General features: G+C 36.8%; 1 protein-coding gene across 1 annotated transcript in view; it reads left to right on the forward strand.

Annotated features, from left to right (window-relative positions):
• Window positions 1-25,830, forward strand: part of RYR2 (ryanodine receptor 2) — a 445,326-nt gene that overhangs the window by 102,311 nt on the left and 317,185 nt on the right. The window contains exon 2 of the mRNA XM_075147916.1: window positions 8,368-8,487. Within this exon, the coding sequence (XP_075004017.1) occupies window positions 8,368-8,487 (120 nt within the window). The remainder of the gene's footprint in view (window positions 1-8,367; window positions 8,488-25,830) is intronic.

Raw genomic sequence — 25,830 nt, forward strand, 5'->3', positions numbered from 1 at the left:
ACTAGCAGTAAAGTAAGTAATACTACTCTCTGAGCATTTGTTTTGTTGGTATCTCCAACAAATCCAGTTGGCTGCCAGTCACAAGCGGTGTTCCCAGGGCTCAGTACTGGGGCCGGTCCTGTTCAGTATCTTTATCAACGATCTGGATGAGGGGATTGAGTGCTCCCTCAGTAAGTTTACAGACAACACCAAGTTGGGCGGGAGTGTTGATATGCTGGAGGGTAGGAAGGCTCTGCAGAGGGACCTGGACAGGCTGGATTGATGGGCTGAGGCCAACTGTATGAGGTTCAACAAGGCCAAGTGCCGGGTCCTGCACTTAGGCCACCACAACCCCATGCAACGCTACAGGCTTGGGGAAGAGTGGCTGGAAAGCTGCCCAGAGGAAAAGGACCTGGGGGTGCTGATTGACAGCCGGCTGAACATGAGCCGACAGTGTGCCCAGGTGGCCAAGAAGGCCAATGGCATCCTGACCTGTATCAGAAATAGTGTGGCCAGCAGGAGCAGGGAGGTGATCGTGCCCCTGTACTCGGCACTGGTGAGGCCGCACCTCGAATCCTGTGTTCAGTTTTGGGCCCCTCACTACAAGAAGGACATGGAGGTGCTGGAGCGTGTCCAGAGGAGGGCAACGAAGCTGGTGAAGGGTCTGGAGCACAAGTCTTATGAGGAGCGGCTGAGGGAACTGGGGTTGTTTAGCCTGGAGAAGAGGAGGCTGAGGGGAGACCTCATCGCGCTCTACAACTACCTGAAAGGAGGTTGTAGCGAGGTGGGGGTTGGTCTCTTCTGCCAAATAACAAGCGATAGGACAAGCGGAAATGGCCTCAAGTTGTGCCAAGGGAGGTTTAGATTGGACATTAGGAGAAATTTCTTTACTGAAAGAGTGGTCAGACCTTGGAACAGGCTGCCCAGGGAAGTGGTGGAGTCACCATCCCTGGAGGTATTTAAAAGACGTGTAGATGAGGTGCTTAGGGACATGGTTTAGTGGGCATGGTGGTGTTGGGTTGACAGTTGGACTGGATGATCTTAGAGGTCTTTTCCAACCTTAATGATTCTATGATTCTATGATATTTAATTCCTGTTGATCACAGTTCTTACATGTTATGTACATGGTGTTTAATAAATTCTATGCGTCAAGGCTTCTGTTTGTTGTCAGCAGGGATTTGGAGAAGGAAAAACACCATCTTAATTTGTTACTTGACTTCTGCAGTGTTGCTTTTTACCTTCTTCCAAAGCACAGAAAGAGGCTCTGGGGCAACTAGTAGTAGAGCTTCCATCAACACTGAAAGTTGCTTATGTGCCAGTTGGTGTGTGTTATTCAGATGCCTAGCATAAAAAAAAGTCACATTTGACTTTTTTCTTTTTTTTTATTTGGCAGGTCAGATCACTAGGGTCATCTTAGGCAATTGATTTGTGGATCCTATTATCCTATTAGCATATGGTGGCCAGTAATTGTGCAAGTCTTGTACTTGGTGGCCCATAGGATTTACAAACTTTTATTCTACACTTTAATCTACTGCTTATCCCAACAAGGCAAAAGGAAGTTGAAGTAAAGTTTGTAAGTCAAGAAGTATTCTACAGTTTCCTTAGGCAGAAAGCAGTTTGTACAGGCTAAATTTCTATTTGTAAACCTATTTTTAAAGTATGTGTGGCACCTATACTCATTGCACAGTTCAGTTGCACAGCTGAACAGTAAATGGGATGTGGTGAAGCAGAACCGTGCATATGTGGAGTTTGAGCTATTAAAAACTGAGCTATTAAAGTCTGTGCTGAGATCCTGATTTATAGCATATGGAAGTTCATGGAAACATTTCACTAACTGCAGTATTTGCCATATAGAACAGCAGTAGAAGTGAGTTTGAATGTACAAGCATAACTTACCAGTTTTAACCTTTGAATGCTTAATTTTGCAAATGTGACATTCTCTGTTCCGCATGCAGTTTCAGAATTGGTATACTGTCGTGGAGCAGTAGAAACACAGAGTCAGCATTACATCTTTAAGGGAGGTAATTATGTATAATGGGTCGGATTAGGAAGAGAACAGCAAATTATTTAAGTTAGTAATAGTTCATGTTTTATTTGCTGCATTCTCTGCAAAGGAGTAAAATATAAAGTATAAAATATAAAATCAAGGGAAATACCTGAAAAATGTTGCCTATTTTTGTCCTGAAATGGAAGCAAAATGCGGATGTCAAGGTCATGACATAATGAATTGAAACACCTCCGGCTGAAACACATACAGTGTCTCTAAATAGATGTGTTACTTGTAGTGTATTGCTACTTTATTTATCATCAACTTTTCCTGCAGAGATTTGTAGCAATACTAGAAGCTCCAATATTGTGCTTTTCTTGCATGGTTAGAATAAAAGACTTGGAGGTCGTAATGGCATAGAGTGTGAAACAGGGAAAAACATACAGTAGGAAATTATAATTTGCATTCTCAAAGAATGCAAATAAAGAAGTTATTCAATCTTGTTCTATCCTTTCACTCCCTACTAAACCAGTACCAGATAGGAATTCAGAAGTTTTAAAAGTATGCGTAATTATTAAAAGTTTAAGGTACTACAATGTGCATAAAAAAAAAACCAAAACAAACAACCCCACGAAGAATATTAAAAAACCCCAAACAAACCAGCAACTAGCAGATTTCCAGAAAAATGCCACAATGCAGATATTCCACCCCCAAAATCACAGCTATGTTCATTTTGAAGAGGTGCTAACAAACAGCTATAGCACTATAGATGATGCCTACCTATGGCAATTCAGCCAGCCAGTTTTAGTCCTTTAATAGAATTAATGTATTAAGAAGGTTAAGGATTAGTCAAAACTGACTTCACGCAGGAGGTATCAGTTTTCAGGGTTTAACAGGACAGAGTAACACTGTCTATTACAAAGAAATATATATATGTGTGTGTGTGTGTGTTTATGTATGTGTGTGTGTATATATATATGTTTTGTTCAGTCGTAACTTGAAATTCCTCATCTTGGAAAAATATACCTAGTCAAAACATTCATGTTGGAACATAACATGCCAACATCTTTACATGAGAAACTAACCTTTTTCTTGATTGGGTAGTATGTATCTCATGTAATCTTAGGAGATTTGAGTGGATTTCACAAAAAAGTCAAATAATCACTGTAGATGAAAGTAAGTGCTATTAAGGAGCTTTGAGAACTTGCTGTTTTAATATTGTACCTTGACAGCAAACCTGTGCTCTTCCCTCATTAATCTGGTCTTCTAGAATGCAGTTCTGAGCATGCAATTTGCCAGTTTATGGCTATGGCTGGCAGCATTTTGGTTTTAGGAGTAATTTTTAGCAGTAGAAACTGTGTTGGTGCTGTTAAAGGTGTGTGGTGTTTTGGTTTTGGTTGTTGGTTTTTTTTTTTAGTTACTGGGTCCTCTGCTAAATCATTTAGGTATTTGTTTAGTTTCTGTGAGTATAAAGATTTCATGAAAATAATTAAGTAGGCCATAATGAATAGATATAATTAAGACTATGCTGTGCGCTGCTCTTTGTTCAATAACTGTCCTTGCTTTTCAAAATTGAATGTTTAAAAAATACATAGAGCTTTGTGGCACAGATAACATCTACCTGTTTTTTTCAGAATGCTTCTTGAAGAATCAGTGATAAATGCAGAAGTATGCTTATCAAAATCTCGTGCTGTTTGAGTCAGTGCAGGTATCTCACATAACACAAAGCAGAATGTCTTTTTGCTGGGATACGGTATCTTTAAAACTATGCACTGGTGTACAGGCTGACACATAAGGATTTATTGGGATTAATGGATTACTCTAAGATGGTACTTGGTCATACTCTTAAAGCACTGTATATGCCTAGATACATTAGCTGTAGCTGCACATTGCCTTCAGCAAGTTCATTGGCAAACTTGGGAAGGAGAATAGCTTTCTGACTCAGGTTATCAGTTGAGCAATCTGAGTACCATTTCTGCTATCCTGTAGGCATGCTCTGGTATTGTAGGTAGGCAGCATCATCTTTGCTCCTTACCTCCCTATTTGTGGGATGGAGATAACCATACTTCCAAATTCCCAAGAGTGTTATGAAGCAGATCAGACTGTGAACTGAGGGATGAATGAGAATGGATGGAAGAACCATCCATTAAAGTATCTAAACTACATGGACAGCTTCTCAAGTTGGATTCACTCTTACTTGCAGTAAGTGCGGATATATCTGAGATTGTGCTCCATTGTTGTTATGGTGACTGCTTGCCTTGTGCATTTAATAATAAGCTGCAGCACCACTGTGTGCACACAATTTGTGAGGTTATTGGCACTTACTTTCCCTTAGTCTCTTGATACCTTTTTTCTGTATCCAAAAACTGCAAAAATAGAAGACAAAGCAGCGTCTTTGGGCTTACTGATGAAGGCTTCTATGGTGATAGCAAGTTGGGATGGAAATACCAAAATTTTCCAATTTCCATGGAGGAAACTGGCAGATGTGTATCAAAGTGATGATTATTCAGCAAAACAAGAATAACAGAAATATCTGGCAGTGGAAATGTCTGCAGGGATTTTAGGTCTGTGTCGTGGTTTAACCCCAGTCGGCAACTAAGCCCCACACAGCCGCTCGCTCACTCCCCTCACAGTGGGATGGGGGAGAGAATTGGAAGAGTAAAAATGAGAAAAACTCGTGGGTTGAGATAAAGACAGTTTAATAGAAAATGCCTTGGCTCTGTGTAAGCACTGCTCAGCAGTGATTAAAACATCCCTGTGTTACCAACACTGTTTTTAGCACAAATCCAAAATGCAGCCCCATACTAGCTGCTATGAACAAAATTAACTCTATCCCAGCCAAAACCAGCACGGTGCTATTGCCCTTTCTTCCAAACTGTGCTGGATTTTTTTCAATACTATATTCTGTATAATCTATGTCTGTTGTGATTGTTTTGAATATGAACTTTAAATCTAATGCTTTTGTTATTTACAGCAGAATACAGATCCTGTTTTTTTTATCAGATTTTAATTAGATCAAGTATACACTAAACTCATTTCGTTGAAGATGACAGACACACACTATTGTTTATTAACACGTGTGTTACCTTGATCAATTACAAAGACCTATAACTGTGTTGTGGAAGACTAAGTTTTCTTCTTTTGGCTATGAATTTAATATTGGCAATGCACAGACAAGTATTTCTACATGTCTTAAAACACAGTTTGTCCAAGAGCCTAAATTCCAAGTGGATCAAAAGTTCCTACAAGTGATTACATTTTATCATTAAACGTCTGTGCTTGAAGTTGGCTTCTTGGAATCTCTTTAATTTTCATCTCTTTTTAGTTTACTGTGATATTAAGTAACTCAACATTTGACAGAGATGTTTAAAAGACACTAATATTCTTGTCAGCACCTTTGCTTTGCCTCTACCCCTGAATTTTCAGTCTCAGATGAGGAGAATTAGGGAAGATATCTGGATACATAATGATGTATTTGCTTAACTTTTGAAGCCTACAGTTATAGCCCTTTGAAACATAAATTACTTTCATCAGTTCTAATCTGACAGTGACTGACAGAAAAAATTATGATGATCTAAAACCTCATCTGCATAACGTATGGATGTGAAAATGCTCAGAAGGTAATAGGAGGAAATGAACCAGTTTGAGACAGCTTGTAATTCAAGATTTAAGAATATTTGAAAAATATTTTTCTTTAGTAGACATTTAATATAATGCACACTGTAGCTTTCTTCATACAAGAGCAAAGTGACCTTCAGTGAAGGTTTCTTTGGAGGTGTGACTTCAAGCAAGAAAATTACGCTTTTTTAGCTCTCCTGATACTGGAACTGGATAACATTTGCTGATTTGAAAACAGGTTTAGAAAGACTGTGCTGAGATGCTTACCCACTTAGCAGTCTTCTTTAAAGAAGTGGAATGGAATTATGTATCTTAATATAATTCTGCAACACAATCAAATTGCATATCTGTAGGAATCTTCTGAACACGTAGTCAGTAAATGTTGGAAGACTGAATCCAGGGTAGAGTTTATATTAGATTCTTCTCTAATGATGTGCACAGAAATGCAAAGTAACTTAGAGCTGGGTGTATATAACACATCATTATCTGTAATCACCTTTCACTTGATCTGACAATGGCATCATACCTTTCTTAACCTTCCGTGCCAATTTTATCAACGCCACCTTGACTAGAGTGAGAAGTTCCACAACACTATGACTCTGTGGCCTGAATTAAGAAATCATTTATTGTAACCATCTACACACAACACAAAGAAAACGTAGTAAAACAGAATTGTGATTTGCTTTGTTGTTTTAATGAGCATGTCCTGCCAACCCAGGAATTAACTTTTGAAAAGGGCATGGGAGGGTGATTGATTTTCATTAATTAGTAAGCATTTTTTAAGAAATCAGTCTTTATTTGTGAGCTATGTATTTAACAAAATAAGCCATGTACTCTGTACAGCAAAAGAAGAGAAAATATTTGCAAAATGAATTGAGAAAGTTTGTGTGTCATGAAATTTAGCAGTTGCTATATTCCTGTTCTTAGTCCTCCAACAGTCAGCATCTACGTTATACATGCATGCTTGGTGATTGTGTGTAACTGGTTTGCGGGGAAGGTTATGATGCATGAGATCATTAACCAAAATTAAATATGTCAGGGACTTGCCCCAAACCAACTTATATTTTTGCTGCTGTCAGCGTAGAGTCATTTTTGTAGATGGGCTATGTAGAACACTTTTGAGACTTTCTCTAAAAGCACAGCATACAATGGCAGAGAATGAGGCAGTACAAAATGAAATTGGTGGTTCATTTCAGTAGAAAGCAGCCTTACTATGTTGGCATCTTCTCTAATGACCCTTTTTGGAGACAACTGTAGCACAATGTATGATGGTTACTGGAGTCTCCATTCTGCTGGTGTGGTTATTTAGGAAGAAGGGCTAGGAAGAGAAAGAGGAAGGAGAATGTGTTTATATAGCTGCAGTCTAACACCACCATTTTTAACCTGAAAATAAACTTTTATTTGAATCAAGTGTAATTAAGGTTAGTAAATACTAATCTTGCACTTTAAAAAACAAAACCAAACCCCCCCCCCACTGCCTACACCTCCCCCCCCCCCCAAAAAAAAAAAACCAAACCCAAAAATGCTCTGGGTTTTAATAGATGCTACCTTTACAAAGAATACACAGCAAAGCTCTTAGCTCTGTATATTTAGTCTTCTAGATCCTTGATTTTGGCCTCTAGGGATTTTTCTTTATTAATTACAATTGTACGTTGTGAACTGCACATATAACATACGCACATATTACATTTTCTGGATTTAATGTGACTGGACGCAGTTGCTCCTTTTTGCCTCTACAATTGACTGTGGATCATAAGCGATATGCATCTTGGGCACTGTTGCTGGTATACAAGGAAAATTGGTTTACCTACACTTAGGGCTAGGGTTTGCTACATGGGGACAATTAAAAAAAGGTAACATGAATTAATTTTTAATGTGTCTGATTAAACTCTATTTGATCTCCTGTTCTTTTCAGAATTAAATACACCTTAATTTAGTTTAGTTTAATTACTAGAGTGAAGTAAATTAAACCAAATAAAAGGCCAGCTTAATTCAGGATGGGTGTTTACAAGTGTCTTCAAATTACTCAGTTCAATTCAAATTCAGGCATTTATTTAATTTGATGAACTTTTCTGAATGTCCCTATGTAAAAAGCTGCTTGTAAGAAGAACTTTTTTTGGTAAACATACCTGCCGTAATGTATGCGTTTTTGTAGTCTCATTCTGTTCTGCTTCCAGTTGCTTGGTTCATCCTATAGTTTTATTGTTGTATTACATTTTATTTATGGTGTTAAATATGTCCTCTTCCTAATCATTCATGTGACATTTATTATTGGAAACTCTGATTTTGCTTCGTAATTGAATGGGTAGAATGGATATGGTGATACTATTTTTTCTATTCTTAAACAGAAAACCTTTGCTAGAAAATAGATTCATTACAACAAAGTTTTATTTCTTTTTAACTTAAACCATATTTCTGCAAAGGGATTCTACAGCTCATGGTTATGTTACTTTGAAGAACTAGGATTTAAATAAGGGTCTGCTTCTATTCTTTTGGGTTTGTTGACAAGATCTCCTTCGACTATGTTACTACAAGGATTTAGTCCCATAACATTTGTATTTCATGCATACTGACTTTTGTTAGGATAAGCAAACAGGAAAAGCACATATGTAGTTATTATAATTATTTTAATTGATTTGCCCACATTCACAACTCTGAGAATAGAAATTAGGCTGTTCAGGGATAACTGTTTCTGAGTTTAGCAATGATTTTGTAAATGCTTTTCCAGATCTTGTTGGGTCAGAAGCATAACCACTGTTCTGTTTTTGTTTGGTTTTTGGTAGGATGATGAAGTGGTTCTGCAATGCACTGCAACTGTTCACAAGGAGCAACAGAAATTGTGTCTTGCTGCAGAAGGATTTGGGAACAGGCTTTGCTTTTTGGAATCCACATCAAATTCTAAGGTACTGCAGAGTGTTTTAAGTGTCATGTATGAAGCAAGGATATATTGCTTGCTTTGATGTACTATACATAAATCTATCCAGGAGAATGGACAAATCAAATCTACCAATAATTTAAGGATATTTCATCTCACTTCAAAGTTTAATTGTTCCTTTGTCATGGCCCTTTGGCTGGACACTAATGCTATGCTTTCTCTTTGGGGCTCACTTTAAAACTAGTTAGCTGCAGAAGTCCATCTCAGTGATGTGCTTGTTATTTTGGTTGTTGGAACTCAGTTGTAGTAAGCCACTGTGCAATTTTTGTGTACTGCAACTCAAAGACACATTTGATTACTCTGATTTTAAGTCCACAGGGAAGAGAGTGATTATTCTATTTGTGGTAAGTTTTTATTCTGTGACATTTACGTTGACATGATTATTACTTTAAGTCCTTCTAATTGCCTAACCGAGCAGAGTAATAGTGCAAGTATCAAAATTATCTCCTCTAATCAGTTTGTTATCTAAGCCTATGATAACTCTGCTATATATGCAGTAGATAGATACAGTAGTTTGAGAAATTAACTTCGCTATTTGTTGCAAAGGAGGGGTTTTGTTTCACAATCACACATGCTCAAATAAACGTTTTGAAGACAAAAATGTGCCTTCTGAGGGCAGAACTGGTGACCAAAATAAAAGGTATACTTGGCCGTTTTATTTATACAAAGGGAGGAATGTTGCTTAACATACTTGTTTTTTTCTTCAGCTAAAATATAAATGATTGACGAGAAAATAAAATAAAGGTAAAGCATCTGGAAAGACATCTAGAAAGATTTAGAACAAAAAATGATGTTTTTTATCTTGCCAACTTCTATAACATCACTTTGATTCTCTCTGATACATTGCAGAGTAATGCTTCATTTTCTGTCTCATCATTTTGAATGTATTATTCATAATAATAAATTTTTCACTAGGATATTAATGATTCATTATAATAGCAGTGATTTTGATGAATTCATTTGTGCCGCTCTGTTTTAAGTGAATCTTTTTAACAATAAAAATGTGCTGGGATGGAAGTGGTTGCAGTGCTAGTAAGGCCAGAAAAATCTATTTCATGAATTTATTATAATTCAGTAAGTTTGGATATTAAATCTACAGTCTCTCTCTCACTATATAAAACTCCTGAACATTCTTGTCTTTAAGGAATACAGTGTAAATTTCATATCAGTTTCCTGTGCTTGCTTGTTGATGCTGCTTTTTCTCCATGTTTTGTGAAGCAATATTTATTCTGCTCATTCTGCATGAGCTTGGGGGAAAAAAAGCAAACAAAAGAAAACCCATGCAGCTCATCCTTGTTTTAATTTTTAAGGGCTGACAGTTTCTAGGATGAGCTCATTTGAAGTCAATTGGAGATATAAATACTGAGGGAGCCATAAAATTACCAAATCCTTGAAGTAAAGTTGACTGTAAGTAAGAGTAAATAAAAATGTTTTTCTTCCTAATGTCTGTGTCCGTACAGTGTTACTATTGCATTATATAAGCAAGAACATAGAAAATATTACAAGAGGCATAGGATAATTTGAAAAAGGTGCCAGCAGAGTTCTTGAGCCATTTAAAAAATTTCCCCTTAAATAGTCTTTAAGACTATTTTCCAGTTGTAATGGGATTGTGATGCACTTTAATGCAAACAGCAGTGTGGCATCTGAATTACAGCCAGGTATCAAGGATGAGGTACCAAACCAAGCACCAGTAATAGGCCAAACACAAGTAACAGACCTCAGCTATCATCCTGGACTTGCATTCTTGAGAATGCCTGATACAATCTGCTGCTTTTCTTTAATATCCTTCAAGATGTGCCTTCTGGTCACGTAGCTGATGTTTTATTAGCACAGCTTATTCGTGTGCACTTTCTTGCCGTAGGATCATTGAATAATTCACACTGCAAAAATAACGGTCAAATTGAAGATATATATTGATAGAATACTTTGGCAGCTACTGACTATTAATACTTATCCCATTACAACAGTAACACTGGCAGGCCCATTATGAAAATTGCTTAATGAATTTTATTTTCTTCTGTTCAAGTTTACAACAAAAGTGTTTCTTTGGAGGGTCGTGTAGATCCCCTCAGCGTTGGAGAACAGCAGATTTTGAAAACTGACAAAAGATGGATGATGATAGTTAGGTTAAATTAGCAAACACTTTAATAAACATTATCAGTTCACATGTGTTCACATTTCAAAACTGTTTCCAAATTCTACTTTCTTCACTTGTTTTGGAAGCAATCCATGCTTGTCAAATCACTTTACTGAACAAAAATATCCTCTTTATTTCTTAGCTCTGCAAATCTATTGTTTTCTGTGTATCTTGTAAGGTTTTTGAATTTTAAATAAGGAATTCATTTATGTTTGGAGCTACATTACAGCTTGTTTTTAGGCTTGAGGTAGGTTTCTTTGTAGCAAATGGAGAGACATCTTTTGCGATTAAATTTGATATGGGACTCTCTCTGAGAAGAAATGCATCTTATCACAAAATGGCATTTTATGGAATCAAATTTCAAAGTACACTTATATTTCTAAGTTTGTGAATGTTTTTGTGCATTGGTTTTCGTCATTCTTACAGGAAGAGATTTGAGTTGAGAGTTGGGGTTGTTTAGCCTAGAGAAAAGAAGGCTCCAGGGAGACCTTATAGCAGCCTTCCAGTACTTGAAGATAGGGAAGATAGGGAAGGGCTCTTGATCCGTGACTGTAGTGATAGGACAAGGGGTAATGGTTTTAAACTGAAAGAAGGTAGATTTAGATTAGATATTAGGAAGAAATTCTTTACTGTGAGGGTGGTGAGGCACTGGAACAGGCGAAGTTGTGGATGCCCCCTCCCTGGAAGTGTTCAAGGCCAGGTTGGATGGGGCTTTGAGCAACCTGGCCTAGTGGAAGGTGTCCCTGCCCACGGCAGGGAGTTTGGAACTAGATGATCTTTAAGGTCCCTTTCAATCCAAACCATTCTATGATTCTATATAGTCTAGCAAGTGCTGAGTAAAGGGGAAAAACAATAACTCCAGGTTATGCAACTTTTAGTACAGCTCGGGAGGCTATTGCCTTTCTTTGCTGCCAGGGCACGCTGTGGGCTCACGCCCACCTTTCTGCCCTCAGGCCCTTCTCTGCAAAGCTGTCTCCCAGGCAGTCAGACCCCAGATTGGGTCAGAGTGGACTGGGTCTTTGTACAGCAAATGTATTCTTGATTTGAAATGAATTATTTGAGCCAGTGGATTGGATTGCAGTTGTGAAGGACGTGCAGAGGGACTAGATTCTGTATTAATGATAGCGATAGCCTTGGAGAAATCAGGGATGTGTCTTTGTAACAGTTCTTTTGAGTTCTGCAAGAATAAGATGTCAGGTCTAAATTACGTGTTAATTTATTAATAGGAGACAGTTCCGAGTATAAAACAATCGGGTTGCTACTGGATGAACGCATGACTGCCTCATCTGTAGAGGTGTATTAGCTGAAGTGAAATTATATTTCAATCTCTACCAATTGCAAAGCAGATCTATCTCAAAAGAGATGTTGTTCTAGGGATAGGTTACACATTCCAAATGTATAAGAATATCAAATATATAAACCACAAAAAATTTTAACATTCAAAAAGTTGCAACAGCAAGAATAACAAAACCAAAAGAAGACACGCTGAAGACGAAATTTAAAATGCTTAGTTTCCTTATCTCATCCCATTATTTCTCCAGCAGATCTTGTTAAATCTATAGCGTAAATTTTAATTTCTTAAGTAAAAAGAAGACAATAAGGGATAGGTGTCAGATAAAAAGCAAAAAAGAACAAACTTTTTTTTTTTGACAATGGTCTATAGGTAATTTTGTTTCATCAATGTTTGCTGTACTTTTAAATCTATTCCTTGTGTGGAAGACCATCCCTTTTATTAAAACAAGAATTATGAATAGTTAACTTATCTCAATCACTATTGTTGCTTTTTATATATAAACAGATTGCTAATGTGAGGAAATCCATTCATTAAAACACTATGCTGTCTGCTACTGAAGTAATTTTCCATGGACCTAAATAATGCATGCAGTGTTGAAAAGCAAACAAGCTGGAGCTGTGTTTTAACAGCTCCTAAAAACTATACCAGTCCGTGATGCAGAATGAAAAATACTCAGCTCTGGGCCAGTCTTAAATGTGGTTTTGATCCCTTGTGAACCACTGCACAGCAGAACACTGAGAGTGAGTTAGGCTTTTCTAATGGCATAAGGTCGTTTTTTTCCTTGTTTTTATGGCAGGTGGTAAACTCACATTAATTCCATGATGCTCTGAGGTATAGAACTGCTTAACATCATTAAAAAGGACCAATAAAAATTATGTCCTTTTTTTTTTCCCTCTTGAGCTCTCAGCAATTTGGACTTGAGAGAGGGAAGGATAACATCGTGAGGGTTTTTGAAGATCTAAAAAGCTTCCCAATTTTTTTTTTCCTCCCCCTTTTTTTTTTTAAGAAGGCAGTGCAATGTGTCATCCTATGGTTTGAACTTTCTACTGAGCTGTGAATTACATTATATATAATAAGTTACGGTGCTGAGAGAAAAGTCCAAAAGCTTATTATACCCTTAATAATTCTATCTGTAAAGTGAGGAGGGGCTTCACATGAGCATAGAGCTTTGATAACCTTTTTCGATTTTTGCTTTTGAAGAGTCACTTTTCTCCTGCAGCAGGGCATGGTTGCAACACTAGGAAAGGTTCTGCAGATTTGGTGCTGGACTGTGAAGGCCGCTTGGCTGGGGCTGTCTGCTCCATCACCCAGAGCTACATATATCAGTGATGCTCCATTCTTTGTTGGTCCCTAGATGCTACTCTTGTGTGAGGGGATAGAAAATAAAGCCTGGTGGCAAGACTGGTGCACTGTTTCTTGTGCTGCCAAATACCAATTCTTTGATTTTTTTCTTTGCGCTTTTTTTGGTCTGTTTTCAACAAGTAGGTGAATCAGTAGGAGCTGGCTAGGTGGCTATGCTGGAAGGAAGGAGGAGAATAGGGGGAGGGAGGGTGGAGAAGGAGGTCACCTGGCACAGGCAAGGTTACAAGAAAGTATGATTCTCTAGTATTTACACAAGCAATTTCCGTGCCAGCAGTTGAATTCTATACGGATGTGTCTAGAGAAGGGTGTCACCCTGAACGGTGGGCAGGGACACTGGCCTGAACTCCTTGACTCTGCCTCTGGGAGAAAACCTCTTTTCTCCGTTTGTCTTCCAGAGTGTAAGATCTGAAAGCAAGGATTGCTTTCTTGGTTTTGTCTTGTACAGCAAACACCTGAGCATGTTCTCAGTGGTCAAGGCAAATAATCTTTCTGACTCCAGAGTAACTGAGTCTGAAACTCTTTCTGACAGCTGAGAAACAGTACGTGTGCTGTGCACGGTTTTTGATTGCGTAAATCCAAATGTACAAAAAAAGCACATGGTGTCCATTAATGTATGGATGCAAGTAGATGCTTTTTGAGCAGTTACTTACATAATGAAATACTAAGTTTTTAAAAATTTGATTCACACTGATGAATCAAATCAGTGTTGTCTGCTGGCATTTACGGTGGATCATTCTGGGTATTTGCTACGGTAAGGGGTTTTTTTTTAATTTTTGATAATTGCTGTGGTTCCTTTCTGTGCTTATGTTTCCATTTCATGCTTCTAAAAAAGTCAAAAAGACTGTCAGGGCTTTGGCAAGGCTTTGTAGCTGCACCTCCAAGGCTGTTTTAATTGCCTTTGTGTCATGTTGCCAAAATGAATGTTCATATTTAATGGCAAAGATGGCACTTAATCTTATGTAATGTCATGTTAAGAGGACTCTGTTTAGCAGATGTTCACTAAGATCATTGATTTTAATAATTTAAATGAAGAGTTGGTAAGAAATTTATGCATACTTACACATTACTTGCCCTACTTTGCATACATAATTTAGACATAGGTAGAGGAAATCTTCATAGGCGTAGATCAGACAGGATTTTGTTCAATGAATCATTCTTTCCCAGTAAAATGCTTCCCTATAGAAGCAATGTAAATAAGAACATAGTGTGTTTCACTACATTTGTATGTAGTTTTATGTAATACATAATTTATATAATTGTAAATATTATATTTATTATTTATGTATATCAGATTCAATTTTTATTCCTTTTAAATCTTGTATAAATCCTGAGCCTGAATGCAGATGTGTAGCCATATCTATCAGACCTGGTTATGGTCCTTGCACTTAATCCCACAAGCCAACAGAATTATTTCTTGAGATGGAAAGTGAATAATTTAAAATGAATATGAAACATTCAGACTATGAAAGACACTGGGTCAGATCTCCATGGATGTAAAGCAGCAACAGAAATATGGCTTTATAGCTGAAAATTGTATGCAGTATTAGTAGGCATAATAATACAACTTAGCATGTTTGTACTGTCATCTGTAACACACGTAGTTTGTAAAAAGTAAACAAGGCATCACAGACTAAATAGTGTAATTATAATATATCCAATCTAGGAAATCTTATTATTCTCATTGTTCAGATTGTATCTCCTGTTGAAGCAGATATTTGGAATTTGAAATACATACAGGAATGGATTATTCTGATCCTGCAGAAACGTTCATTATCAAATCTAGTGTTGTCAGAGATATACACTGAGTTTTAGCTTAACGAGGCACTGTTTACTACCAAAAAGGAATTAAAAGCTCTTCCTATCTACAAAATGTACCTTCATAAATGTGAAGGAGTTTCTTTTTCAATCACACCCACTTATTTAATATTTAAAAGTATGATATTACTATAGGCCAGTTCTCTGGATACATCTACCAATAATTCTACTTTGTTTGTTGGGGATAACTCTGCATGCTTAATATTAGTGATTTAGAATCCAGGGGTTTTATTATAAGACTTAAAATGTATTGTATACTTGGGATTTTTATTGTCAAAATATATTTTAGAAATATTAAAGACTTATCAATAAAGCACTTAAAAGAAGAGCCTCCAAAGGAAAGTACCGAATACCTAAATATGCTGGTAGAGTGCATGACATGTAACCTGAAAACGTAGCAACAAAAGCTGAAAGATAGAATCAAAATAACTTTGTAGTTAAGGGGAATTAATCAGGTGGTGGTAATACTGCAGTTGATGGCACTGAATAAAAGGATAGTACATATGATATGTATGCATACATTATGTCTGTTATCAACTAACCAATGCAAGACAAATTTCAAAATGCTCATTTTATTTTTAATATTAATGATTTTTTTCATAGTGTTAGTAACATAGGCCATCCAATCAAGAAACTTAACCCAAAGCTGTATAATTTGTGTAATTTAACCAACAAAACATGCGTTGTAATTTCTCCAGTCAAATATGTAGTTTGCAACTTTCTTTATTATTGAAATGTCTGTTAAAAGCAAGCAAACAAACCCTAAATGTTTACAAAACCACATATGATGGTGGTTGGTGGTGTGTTGTTTTTTGTTTGTCTGTTTTTTTATAGTAGTGAAACAAATGTAGGAATTCAATTCTGCTGTAAAGTAAGCGAAGATGACCTGAAAAATCCCATTAAATCAGTTTTCCTTTATAACTATATATCCCAGTAACTATTTAGGCCTCTCATTATTTAAAGATTAAAATATAAAAAGAAGCAGATATTATCCTGGAAAATCTTGTCTGAGATACAGCTGTGACACAAGCACCATGATGTAAGAAGGTCAAATATGTGGTGTACAATCCTGTCATTGGTTTGGTGAGTATTCTGCAGGCTTCTGAAAAACTGCCAGTTTGCTGTGATTTAGCTTCTAAGTTCTACTTTTTTAGTACTGTTCCTATTAAAAAGGAGAGTTGCTATTATTGCATGATGACGTTATCTATTTGCATTTTGAACATTCTGTTCAAAGCAATACTCTCACACAGTTGCATAGTTGTCGCGTTTTGGTGGTTGGAGTTTTTTTTTCCCCCATTTAGTATAAAAGTCTTCGGACTCTTAATAATCTTGGGACTGGAAACAGATTATTTGACTTCACCAAATACACAAACTGTACTAAAATACCATAAGAAAGTCCTTGAAAGATAAATAAAGTGATACATAGAGCAAAGCCAGAATATTTTGAGGTGGGAGTTCTTATTTGCTGTACGTTCGTGTCTGATGGAAGTTACAGTTACCGATAGCTGTTCAATGCAAGCCCAGCCCCGGCAGCTTCAGGCGTGCTGCATTACGCTGGGTAACTGAACATCACAAGGTTACACAGTGTCAGAGTCTGCCAAGTCCTCTGGAGCTCAGCACTTTAAATATTTTCTCTGATGGGTTTACAGCAGAATGTATTTCATTAGTACACGCAGAGTAGTTACAAAGCAGTCGTCTGAATTTTAATTAGGCTGATATGTAGCTGTGAATCTGAAAACCTAAAAAACTAGACAGATTCATAACTCTGTGCGTTTCAAGCTAAGAACACATGGGAGTGCAAATGCTTATTTTAAGCCCTGTAGACAAACATTGTATAAAGTAGCAGTGTCAAATCGGCTATGCAGCCCTGCTCAACACTTGAAATCACGGTATTGTTACTTTGTACTCAGTATTTTTAAGCACTGTTGGGCTAAAGCTGGCTCAGCAGGCTCCTGCGAATAATCCAAGCTCAACGGGCTCTCAGAAATTAGGCCGAAGAAATACGGCCTATTAATGAGTGAATCTCTGTGTTTCATTGAGGTAAGTAAGATTACATCTGAAACGAAACAAACAAACAAAAAGAATATCAAATAACCTTTTTTCTTGTTGTTGCTTCTTGAGACTTTTTGAAACTTTTATCTTTTGGGTGGTGATTTTCAAGATTCTAGGCTTTTCCTCCTGGTTATGTCCCCATGAAAAATGAGGAAGATTATTTGTGCTTTTTCAACAACAGGGCATGCCTTAACTTGCTATCATAACAAGAGTAATTGCAACATTAAATTGAGGGTCTTAGTTTATAAATAGTCTGGACTGGAAGGGGGAAATTGGGCAAGTGGAAATAGTTTGGAGGTTGAAGGTGTATGTTTTGTGTTCTTGTGCTTGAAACCCAAATGCAAGGTGTTTTTAGTAACTTTCCTAATGCGGGGGGGTTGCCATATACAAATACAAGCATAACTTTTTCTTGTTTCACAAACAAAAGAACAGTTGCTTTGTTTTGCATTAAAAAACAAAGGCCAGATGGTAAAAAAAGGGATTATGTTCTTCAAGAGTATGCATAAATGCAGAAGGTCAGAGTTCAGGCTGCTTTCCCTGAGTGTTTAATTATTTTTGAATAATTGCTGAAAGTTTGCTGTTTGTTTGAAAACCTGTAGATATGAGTGACGGACACACAGTTAATACATGAACTACATTGACACCTCCAATCTGTTTTTTCTTGCCGAACTAGCGTGTCTGTAATAGCTGGAGGATGGGAATAATACTGTGGTTTCCCACAGTATGATTAGGAGCTTAAGATGTCCTTCCTCTCTGTCTTTTTTGGCTTGGCCTTTTCAAATACCATTTATAAGCCAAAAGGAGTTTTACGGTTCTCTGTGCCTCAGTGCAAGGGTCGTGTAAAGCAGTGATTGTGTGCAGTCTACTTCTGCGCTAGTTGGGGAGTTGTGTGAGCTGGAAGGGGTTGAAGCTGACGTTCTGCTTAATTGAGTGTGAGACAGTTATTCTTGTCTTACAGAAAGCGATATTCTTGTAAATATAGTGAGTCCCTGTGAATAATACTAACCAATGTTTTTGAGCTTTAAGTCCTTAGAAGTTCTCTCTTCCCTCTCTACTGGATATAAAGAACGTATTTAAGAGAGGGAGGCTTGTCCATCTTCCAGGTATTTGTACTCTTTTCTTGACATGTTTACAAAGATATCATCCACAAAAAGGTTGCCTTTCCATGAGACCTGATTTTTTACACGCCATTAAAAAAAGCATAGGCAACTAATGTCACTGGGCTGATTTCAAAAGACTGATGAAGTCTTCCCTTAACAACCCTGTAAACTCTACCTCTATCCCACATCTAACTGTCTTTTAATGGTAAGGAGGAGTTAGGACTTCCAGGTTTTCATGGTGTTTCTCCGAGTATTGACCAGTTCTAGTTGCACAGTACAAAGTTTACAGCTGGTGATAAGGCAATTGTCAAGGGAAATATGAAACAAAATCAGTACATTGTTCAAATGGCTTTAGATAACATAGGATGAATTAATTTAGATAGTTTAGGATGCTTGAAATGACCAAGGTGTGTATTGATCATTAAAAGACACAGCAGGGACAAGTTATTTCTGTATGAAAGAAAATGCCAAAGCTCTGTGACATTTTGAGTACTGTGCGAGAAAAACAGGCACAGCACAGGTCTTGCATCAGAAGGTTAGACAGAGGTCCTAGAAAGCAAACAAATGTTCCGCTCGGTGCAATATGAAGTATGAGTGGCCTTGCCAAGAAACCATTTGAGTGCCCATTATTCAATAAATTGGAAAGCCCAGTAATACAGAATTTCTTTCTCCAGTGTGTATAAATTAATTATTAGGCAATACAAAAAGCTCCGTAGAAATGAAGTACAATTGCAATGAGGTCTTATTTTAAATAAGAAACATGCTTAGTGTGTAAGAATAAAGCTTAATATGCTTTGAGTGCCATATTTGATATGCCATATTTGGTCCGTAGTACACCAACAATTAATTTGACCTCTTTTGGCTGATACAGTTGCAAGTATGTGTACAGATTAATGACTATAAAAGTCTCACTTTATAAACTCCAAATGGCAAAAGAATTCTTTCCCGTTGTGTATGTTTCCCGCTTATTTATCATGGAGGTTAGCTGTATCTATTATTTCCATTAAAGCTCTTATTTTCACATACACATAACTGTCCACATAATTCTCATTAGAATTGTTTTATTTCTATAGAAAAGGTGCATTCCTTAGGAGAATTAATTAAGAAGAGTTCTGGTTATTCTGGAAAATTTGCAAGAATGCGGAATGTGTTTTCTCTTTTTTTTTTTTTTTTAGAAAATAAAGCAATACCAAAAAAAGACATTTGAAAGGTTATGTCAAATCGCCAGCATAGACATGCACCTTAGTAGAGGAGTGGAACATCTTTGCTTGGTAAGGTGAAAGTTGAGATATTGGTAAAATAGAATTAAAAGCATCTAGAAAATAATACGTGATTGTGCATAATAGGTATCTGCAAAGGTCTTGATACTGTAGTTAACATCTTATGTGATGTCAAAATGTGAAATTTTGAAAAGGAAGAACTTGAATGTGGTCAAGGAGGAAACTGCAGGTTGGTGAATGATCTAAATGAATGCGATAGTCACACGTAGGGGTGGTATCTCTAAACTTCTTGTTATACTCCCTCCTTGAATGTGCATTCAAGAGTAGCAGGAAAAAGTAAAAGTTTGCCAGCTCCTTGAGACTGTCTTTACCTTCTCTGATTTTTTAAGCCTCTTGCTTTATTACCTCTTGCATAAATCATTTCTGAGGCAGGTGGCTGGGAAATGCGTGTGGGTATTTCTGTCTAGACGGTATTTTGTGGTAGCTTTTTGTGCTGGTATGTTACTAAATGATAAGCAGAGAGTCCTTTAAAACAGCAGTTGTTTGCTTAACGACTTAGTAACAATATTTTGGCACCTTAAACCAAAAAAGGGCAAAATTTGAATCTTTAAGAAGCTGAACAAATAATCACTAATTAGTCTTCCAAGCTTTTTGATTTTGTAGTTAATAAAGGTGCATACTAAAAAAGGGTTTATTTTTTACATCATGGAGCGTATGCTCAAATGCAGTGCCATGCATAGTCAAGCAGGGGCATTATACGTTTACACATTTACAGATAAACCATAATTTCTGAGTATACATGGTGAGATTTTTTTAAAAATAGATATTTTATAGTATCATATAGTATATGTCCCTAAATCCATGAAGAACTTTCTGGCAGATAGACCTTACTCTTAGAACTCCTCAAGTCTTTCTGTCCCTGACCCAAATATCTGCTGGAATTTCTCAAAGACTACAAGAATTTCATGATTAAAGATGATTTTTTTTTGAGTGAACAACTTTCAATATATCATTCTAATTGATTTGCTTTACATTGAGGAGTGGCTGAGGGAACTGGGGTTGTTTAGCCTGGAGAAGAGGAGGCTGAGGGGAGACCTCATTGCGCTCTACAACTACCTGAAAGGAGGTTGTAGCGAGGTGGGGGTTGGTCTCTTCTGCCAAGTAGCTAGCGATAGGACGAGAGGAAGTGGCCTCAAGTTGCGCCAAGGGAGGTTTAGATTGAACATTAGGAGAAATTTCTTTACTGAAAGAGTGGTCAGGCCTTGGAACAGGCTGCCCAGGGAAGTGGTGGAGTCACCATCCCTGGAAGTATTTAAAAGACGTGTAGATGAGGTGCTTAGGGACATGGTTTAGTGGGCATGGTGGTGTTGGGTTGACGGTTGGACTCGATGATCTTAGAGGTCTTTTCCAATCTTGATGATTCTATGATTCTATGATTACAGGGGAGAATGTGTATACCTTTTAAGATAAATGTATAGTTTTTGATACAATTATTATTTTAAATCAAGTAAATCAGATCAAAACAGTCTGGGATGTAAAATAATCTGGGGAACGTTAAACCCAGCCTGAATCAAAATGGACATATTACCTTTAAAAGACATATAACAAGAGGGATAAAATGAATTAAAGAACTGAGGTATGGTACACTATTCATCTTCATAAACTGGCTTTATAATGTGTTAATTTTTTGCCAGCCAGTAGGGGCAGGCAAAATTTGAATGAAGCACATCTAGCTGGTGGGACAGACTGAAAATTCTGTGGGCGGTTGCATTTCATTTGTTTTGAATAATTTTTTTAATTGAATTAGGCACATGAATGAGTATTGACTCAAAACAGAATGTACGCATTGTTCATGTTAGTTATGAAAAATGATTTATTTTACATATGTGTAAAGAAAATATCGACTGTTAATATGCAATTTAGTACTGTAAGTGCCTAAGTGCATTGTTGCATCTTCCCACAAAGGATTTTGATAGCTGTGTATGCTTTGCTACTTTGAAACTGTGTTGCCCAGGAGAGAGCTGATGATGCATCTCCTTTCCTTCATTTAAGGACAAGTCAGAGGTGACTCAGAGCATAAATTTCCAGTCCCCCATTCCAGCAATATTTGATTGATAGGCACCAAATTTCCTAGTTACACAGGTTGACTATTGATTTCAGGAACATAAAATGGAAAGCGTAATAGTTGAAAACTTACAATAAAATCCGTAGAGCTTAAAATTTGGTGTCCATTATGTTTTATAGTTGATAGCTTATGAGATAAGTAAGCAGGTTTTGCTTCTCTTAGACATATTGTTTCACGTTCACTGCGAAGGGAATGAATTGCTCATTAGAGTTGGTGTAGGGTATTCTGGAAGGGTTAGTATTTATATTTCTTTGGATTTCTTTTTTAAATCTTATAATTCCACTGTGAAGATTTCAACTATGGGATAAATTTAACAGTAAGAGAATCTCTGCAGATAATGTCCTATTGGCTTTATGCAGAGGTAAGGTTTCTACTGAGACAGGTCAGGCCATGTCAGTTATTACAAAAGACATGCACATTTGTCCTACTTGTTTGATCCTGAAAGATTTTAGGACTCCTCCTTTGAAATATGATTGTGTAATGTGCAATGGTTCATAATAAGTCTGGTCAGAGATTAGGAAGATTTTCCTGTTGGGTATCTGCTATGCTTTCCAGAAAGGGGCAAAATAGTATTTTGTAAAGATCATCTTTCTGATGCTGTAATAATCAAAAAGTAGCTGCTTTCTTCCAGGTTCTAAAGCAATAGTACCCTCCCCACTAGGATAATCTAGGAAAATATCCTAGATTTCTCCATTATTTGTTGCAGTAGCTACAAATACAACATAGTCTCTAAGACTAAAATGGAACTGTAAAGTTTTGAATAATACACATAAGATTAGCATAATAAGGTAGAATTTGAAGGATCAGCATGAATTTAAACAAAAAATATTTTGTTAATTTGGATGTGTGCCTAGAACCTCTGTAGCACTGTTGATCCTATGAGATGTTTTTATTTTATTAATGAGCATGGATTTTTCCTAATTACCTTAAAAATTAACACATTTACGCTGCATGAGGGTGGGTGATATACTATTAGCTAATGTTCATCTAAGCTCCTGGCTACAGCAGCGTGTGTTGTGATGGCTGTTGAGTTGATTGACCTGGTTTATCCATCGAGACTGAAATGTAATTGTATGGCTCCTTACCCAATGTTGCTTTTATCTGTTGTGAAGAGTTTTAAATTTTCAGAGAACAGATTAAAAAAAAGAGAAACAGCTCTCAGTAATGTAGTTATGTTGGACTTCTGTAGAGTTAGAAAGGAGACCAGAGGGAGAGATGGAGGGTAAGAGGAAGAAAAACCTCTTTCCCTATCCTTTTTAGAGATGGAATGTATGAGGCTCTAAATCCATAAAGAAAGTAAGTATCATACGGGGAATTACAACTTCCAAGCAGTTAAGATAGTTTGCTCTGTTCATAAAAGCCTCATGACCCTTGACAGCTCTCAGGATCAAAGTTCTTTCCAAAGAGCAAAAACTGGAAAATTGTAACATAAAACTTGCAAGCAAGCATAAAAGAAAAGAATATAATTGTACTTATGTAACAACAGCCTAAGTAGAAATAGATTTCTTATGGATTTTTAAAGGAGATTAGGAGAGGGGAAAAAACCAAGAAGCAATTTTCTTCTGAATGTTATTATACCTTCTGTTTGTACAGCTTAAGTTTCAGGTAACGCATTTTTCTTTGCCAGTGAACTGTTCCACTGTGACCAACAGATGACATTCACTATGTGGAAATAAGAGCAGGAAAGGATTTTGGTCCTCACTGTTGTGCCGACTCATATGGGCATAAAAACTAGTACTTCCTCGTGATAAGACATAGACTACTGTAGATGAGCATTTATCTTTGATATATCAACAGAAAGCATGCTTAGTGTATCAAGATTTTTTTCACTGCTGGATTTGCCAAATATAACGCTTCATGAGAGAATTGTGCACTGGGAAATGTGGATAACATAGGGAAGCTTTGTATATGTGACCACAAGAAGAGAGTCTTTTCAAAAAATTAAACCCATCAGTTGTTTAGGTCAGATTAACAAGGTGTGTAAAAATACGGGTGATCAGAATGGAGTGGCGTGGGCAACCAACATGATCCAAAGGAACCACTGAGGACTTGGAGCTGGCTTGTGTTCTAGGCTTTGAAAATGAATTGATTGCAGTGTATTTGTATCTGACCTCAGTTCCACCACTAGCTGTTTTTCCCTGTGTTGGTCTCCTTCTCCCTTGCTTTTTCTTTCCGGACCTTATTCTGGTTTCATCCTCCTGGCATTCCTGTGAGTTTTCCAGTTTTATCCCCTGAAGCAGCTGTCCCGTGAACAAGGAAAGCTCTTTAGAGCTTTCAATGGTTAACAAAAAACTGTTCACTATGTGAAAAATGACTTTTTTCAGGGAAGTAGAACTTGACCAGATTTTCAAAGTTTTTCCTAGAAAAGTGAAAAGCATACTTGTGACAAAAGGCTACTCTGTTGTCAAACTGTGCTTCCGAAAACATGAGGACATTACAGTTTTCAGATATAGTACCATAAAAAGTTTTGAATGTTGAAAACTTCTCTGCTTTTGATGGAAACAACCGTTTCGGATGGCATATCCTATAAATGTTCAGTCTTTTGCAGATGCCTCGTACAGAAAGTGATGGTTTCAGACTGAAATAGTCATAAGCAACTGAAAGCAAGTTTTTGTAGGAGGTGGCTGGGCAACCTTCATGGCCTGCTAATAAAGACACAGGAGCTTGACACTGTTATTGAAAGGTCCTCTCTTCCAGAATTGAAACCGTAAGACCCATAATTCATTCTTTGTCTTTCCTGTTTTGGGATTTGGTGAATATGATTCATCCTATTTGGCTGACGGGACTTGTCATCAGAGCCATGTATTTCTGTATTGGGTCCATCTTTTTGATGACAAGCTTGAAAACATGCAAAGCTATGCCTTCTATTTAGAGTCCTAGAAATGGATGTTTTTTCTTGGTAATATTGAGTGTGTTTCATCACTGTCACCAGACAGAATCTCATTTAAGTAGAAAGGACTGCCAAAGAGACTGAGAGGTATAAATTTAAATGTAACTTGAAAATAGATGATGAGTTCAGTTTCTTTCAGGCTACTCCTACAAGTAGCAGTACAGATGTTTTGCTTAAATTCTGTACTAAAATTAATTTTTTGAATCCTCCTACTTGGATTCTCAAAGTTAGACATCTAATAAATGTGCTACTTTTAAAAAAGTTATGAACACCCACATCTTATTTTTTGACAATGATACAAACTCTGGATGCTTTGTAAATCAGGCTGCTTAGTTAGGTGGTTTTTTAGGCACTGATGTGTGAATGTTTAGTATACAATTAGAAATGAAATACCTGCAAGCCCATTTCATTGGGAACTTGGTTGGTTAGAAAAGAAATAAAAATATCCATGAGCCTAGGAAAACAACTAGGAAGCTTGCAAATAACTAGGAAGAGAAATAAAGCTGAGTAAAGCTGCTTATTCTTGGAGACAGAATTGTGTTTGCTGATGCGATTTATTATTCCTCAGTCTTGTACTATTATTTATGAGAAGCAGAAGCTCAGTTTACGTTCACAGGATTATATGCATTGTATTAGATGAGCAGGGCATAGGTTATGGCTTGTTAGCACTACGTAATGAGCGGGACTGAGTTTTGCATCTCAGCCTCTTGCTTTCAGTGTCATCACACTGGAGTATGGTATGCTTGTAAATAATAATTCACTAAAAACTGAAATAGTGCATAATGAATATGTCCAGTATCCATGATTCAATTGTGGGTTGGACTAGAATTAGAGATATTTTTAAATAGCATTTCAAAAGCTTTGCTCAAAACACCTTTTTAATAAAGGGTATGATTATCTAATTTGCAAATCTGCCTCCCACAGAGTAAAGCATAATTTACTATGCAAGTATTACTACAGAAAATTAGTGTACACAATAAATATAGTTTTAAAATGGCATGAAGAATAAAGAATTCTTAATTTTTCTAAATAATCCAGCAATTACTCCAGTAATACATATGTTTTAAAAATTGCAGATGAGAATTACATTATTTTAATTTGTCTAATTTTGCTGACTGTAGGTACTATTACAAATAATGATGAAGGATCAATAGAAAAAGTTTAATTTATTATTTTTCCTCTAGCAGTACTGAATCTCCTTTTGAAATTTAATATACAATTTCTAGTTTATTTGTGTTATAACCTTTTTTTTTTAACAAGCTACTGGCATATTAGATTGTAATTTATGACAGACTAGATTGTCGAGACAAATAATT

This window comes from Calonectris borealis, chromosome 3, assembly GCF_964195595.1.
Source record: "Calonectris borealis chromosome 3, bCalBor7.hap1.2, whole genome shotgun sequence".
In the NCBI taxonomy this organism is placed as follows: Eukaryota; Metazoa; Chordata; class Aves; order Procellariiformes; family Procellariidae; genus Calonectris; species Calonectris borealis.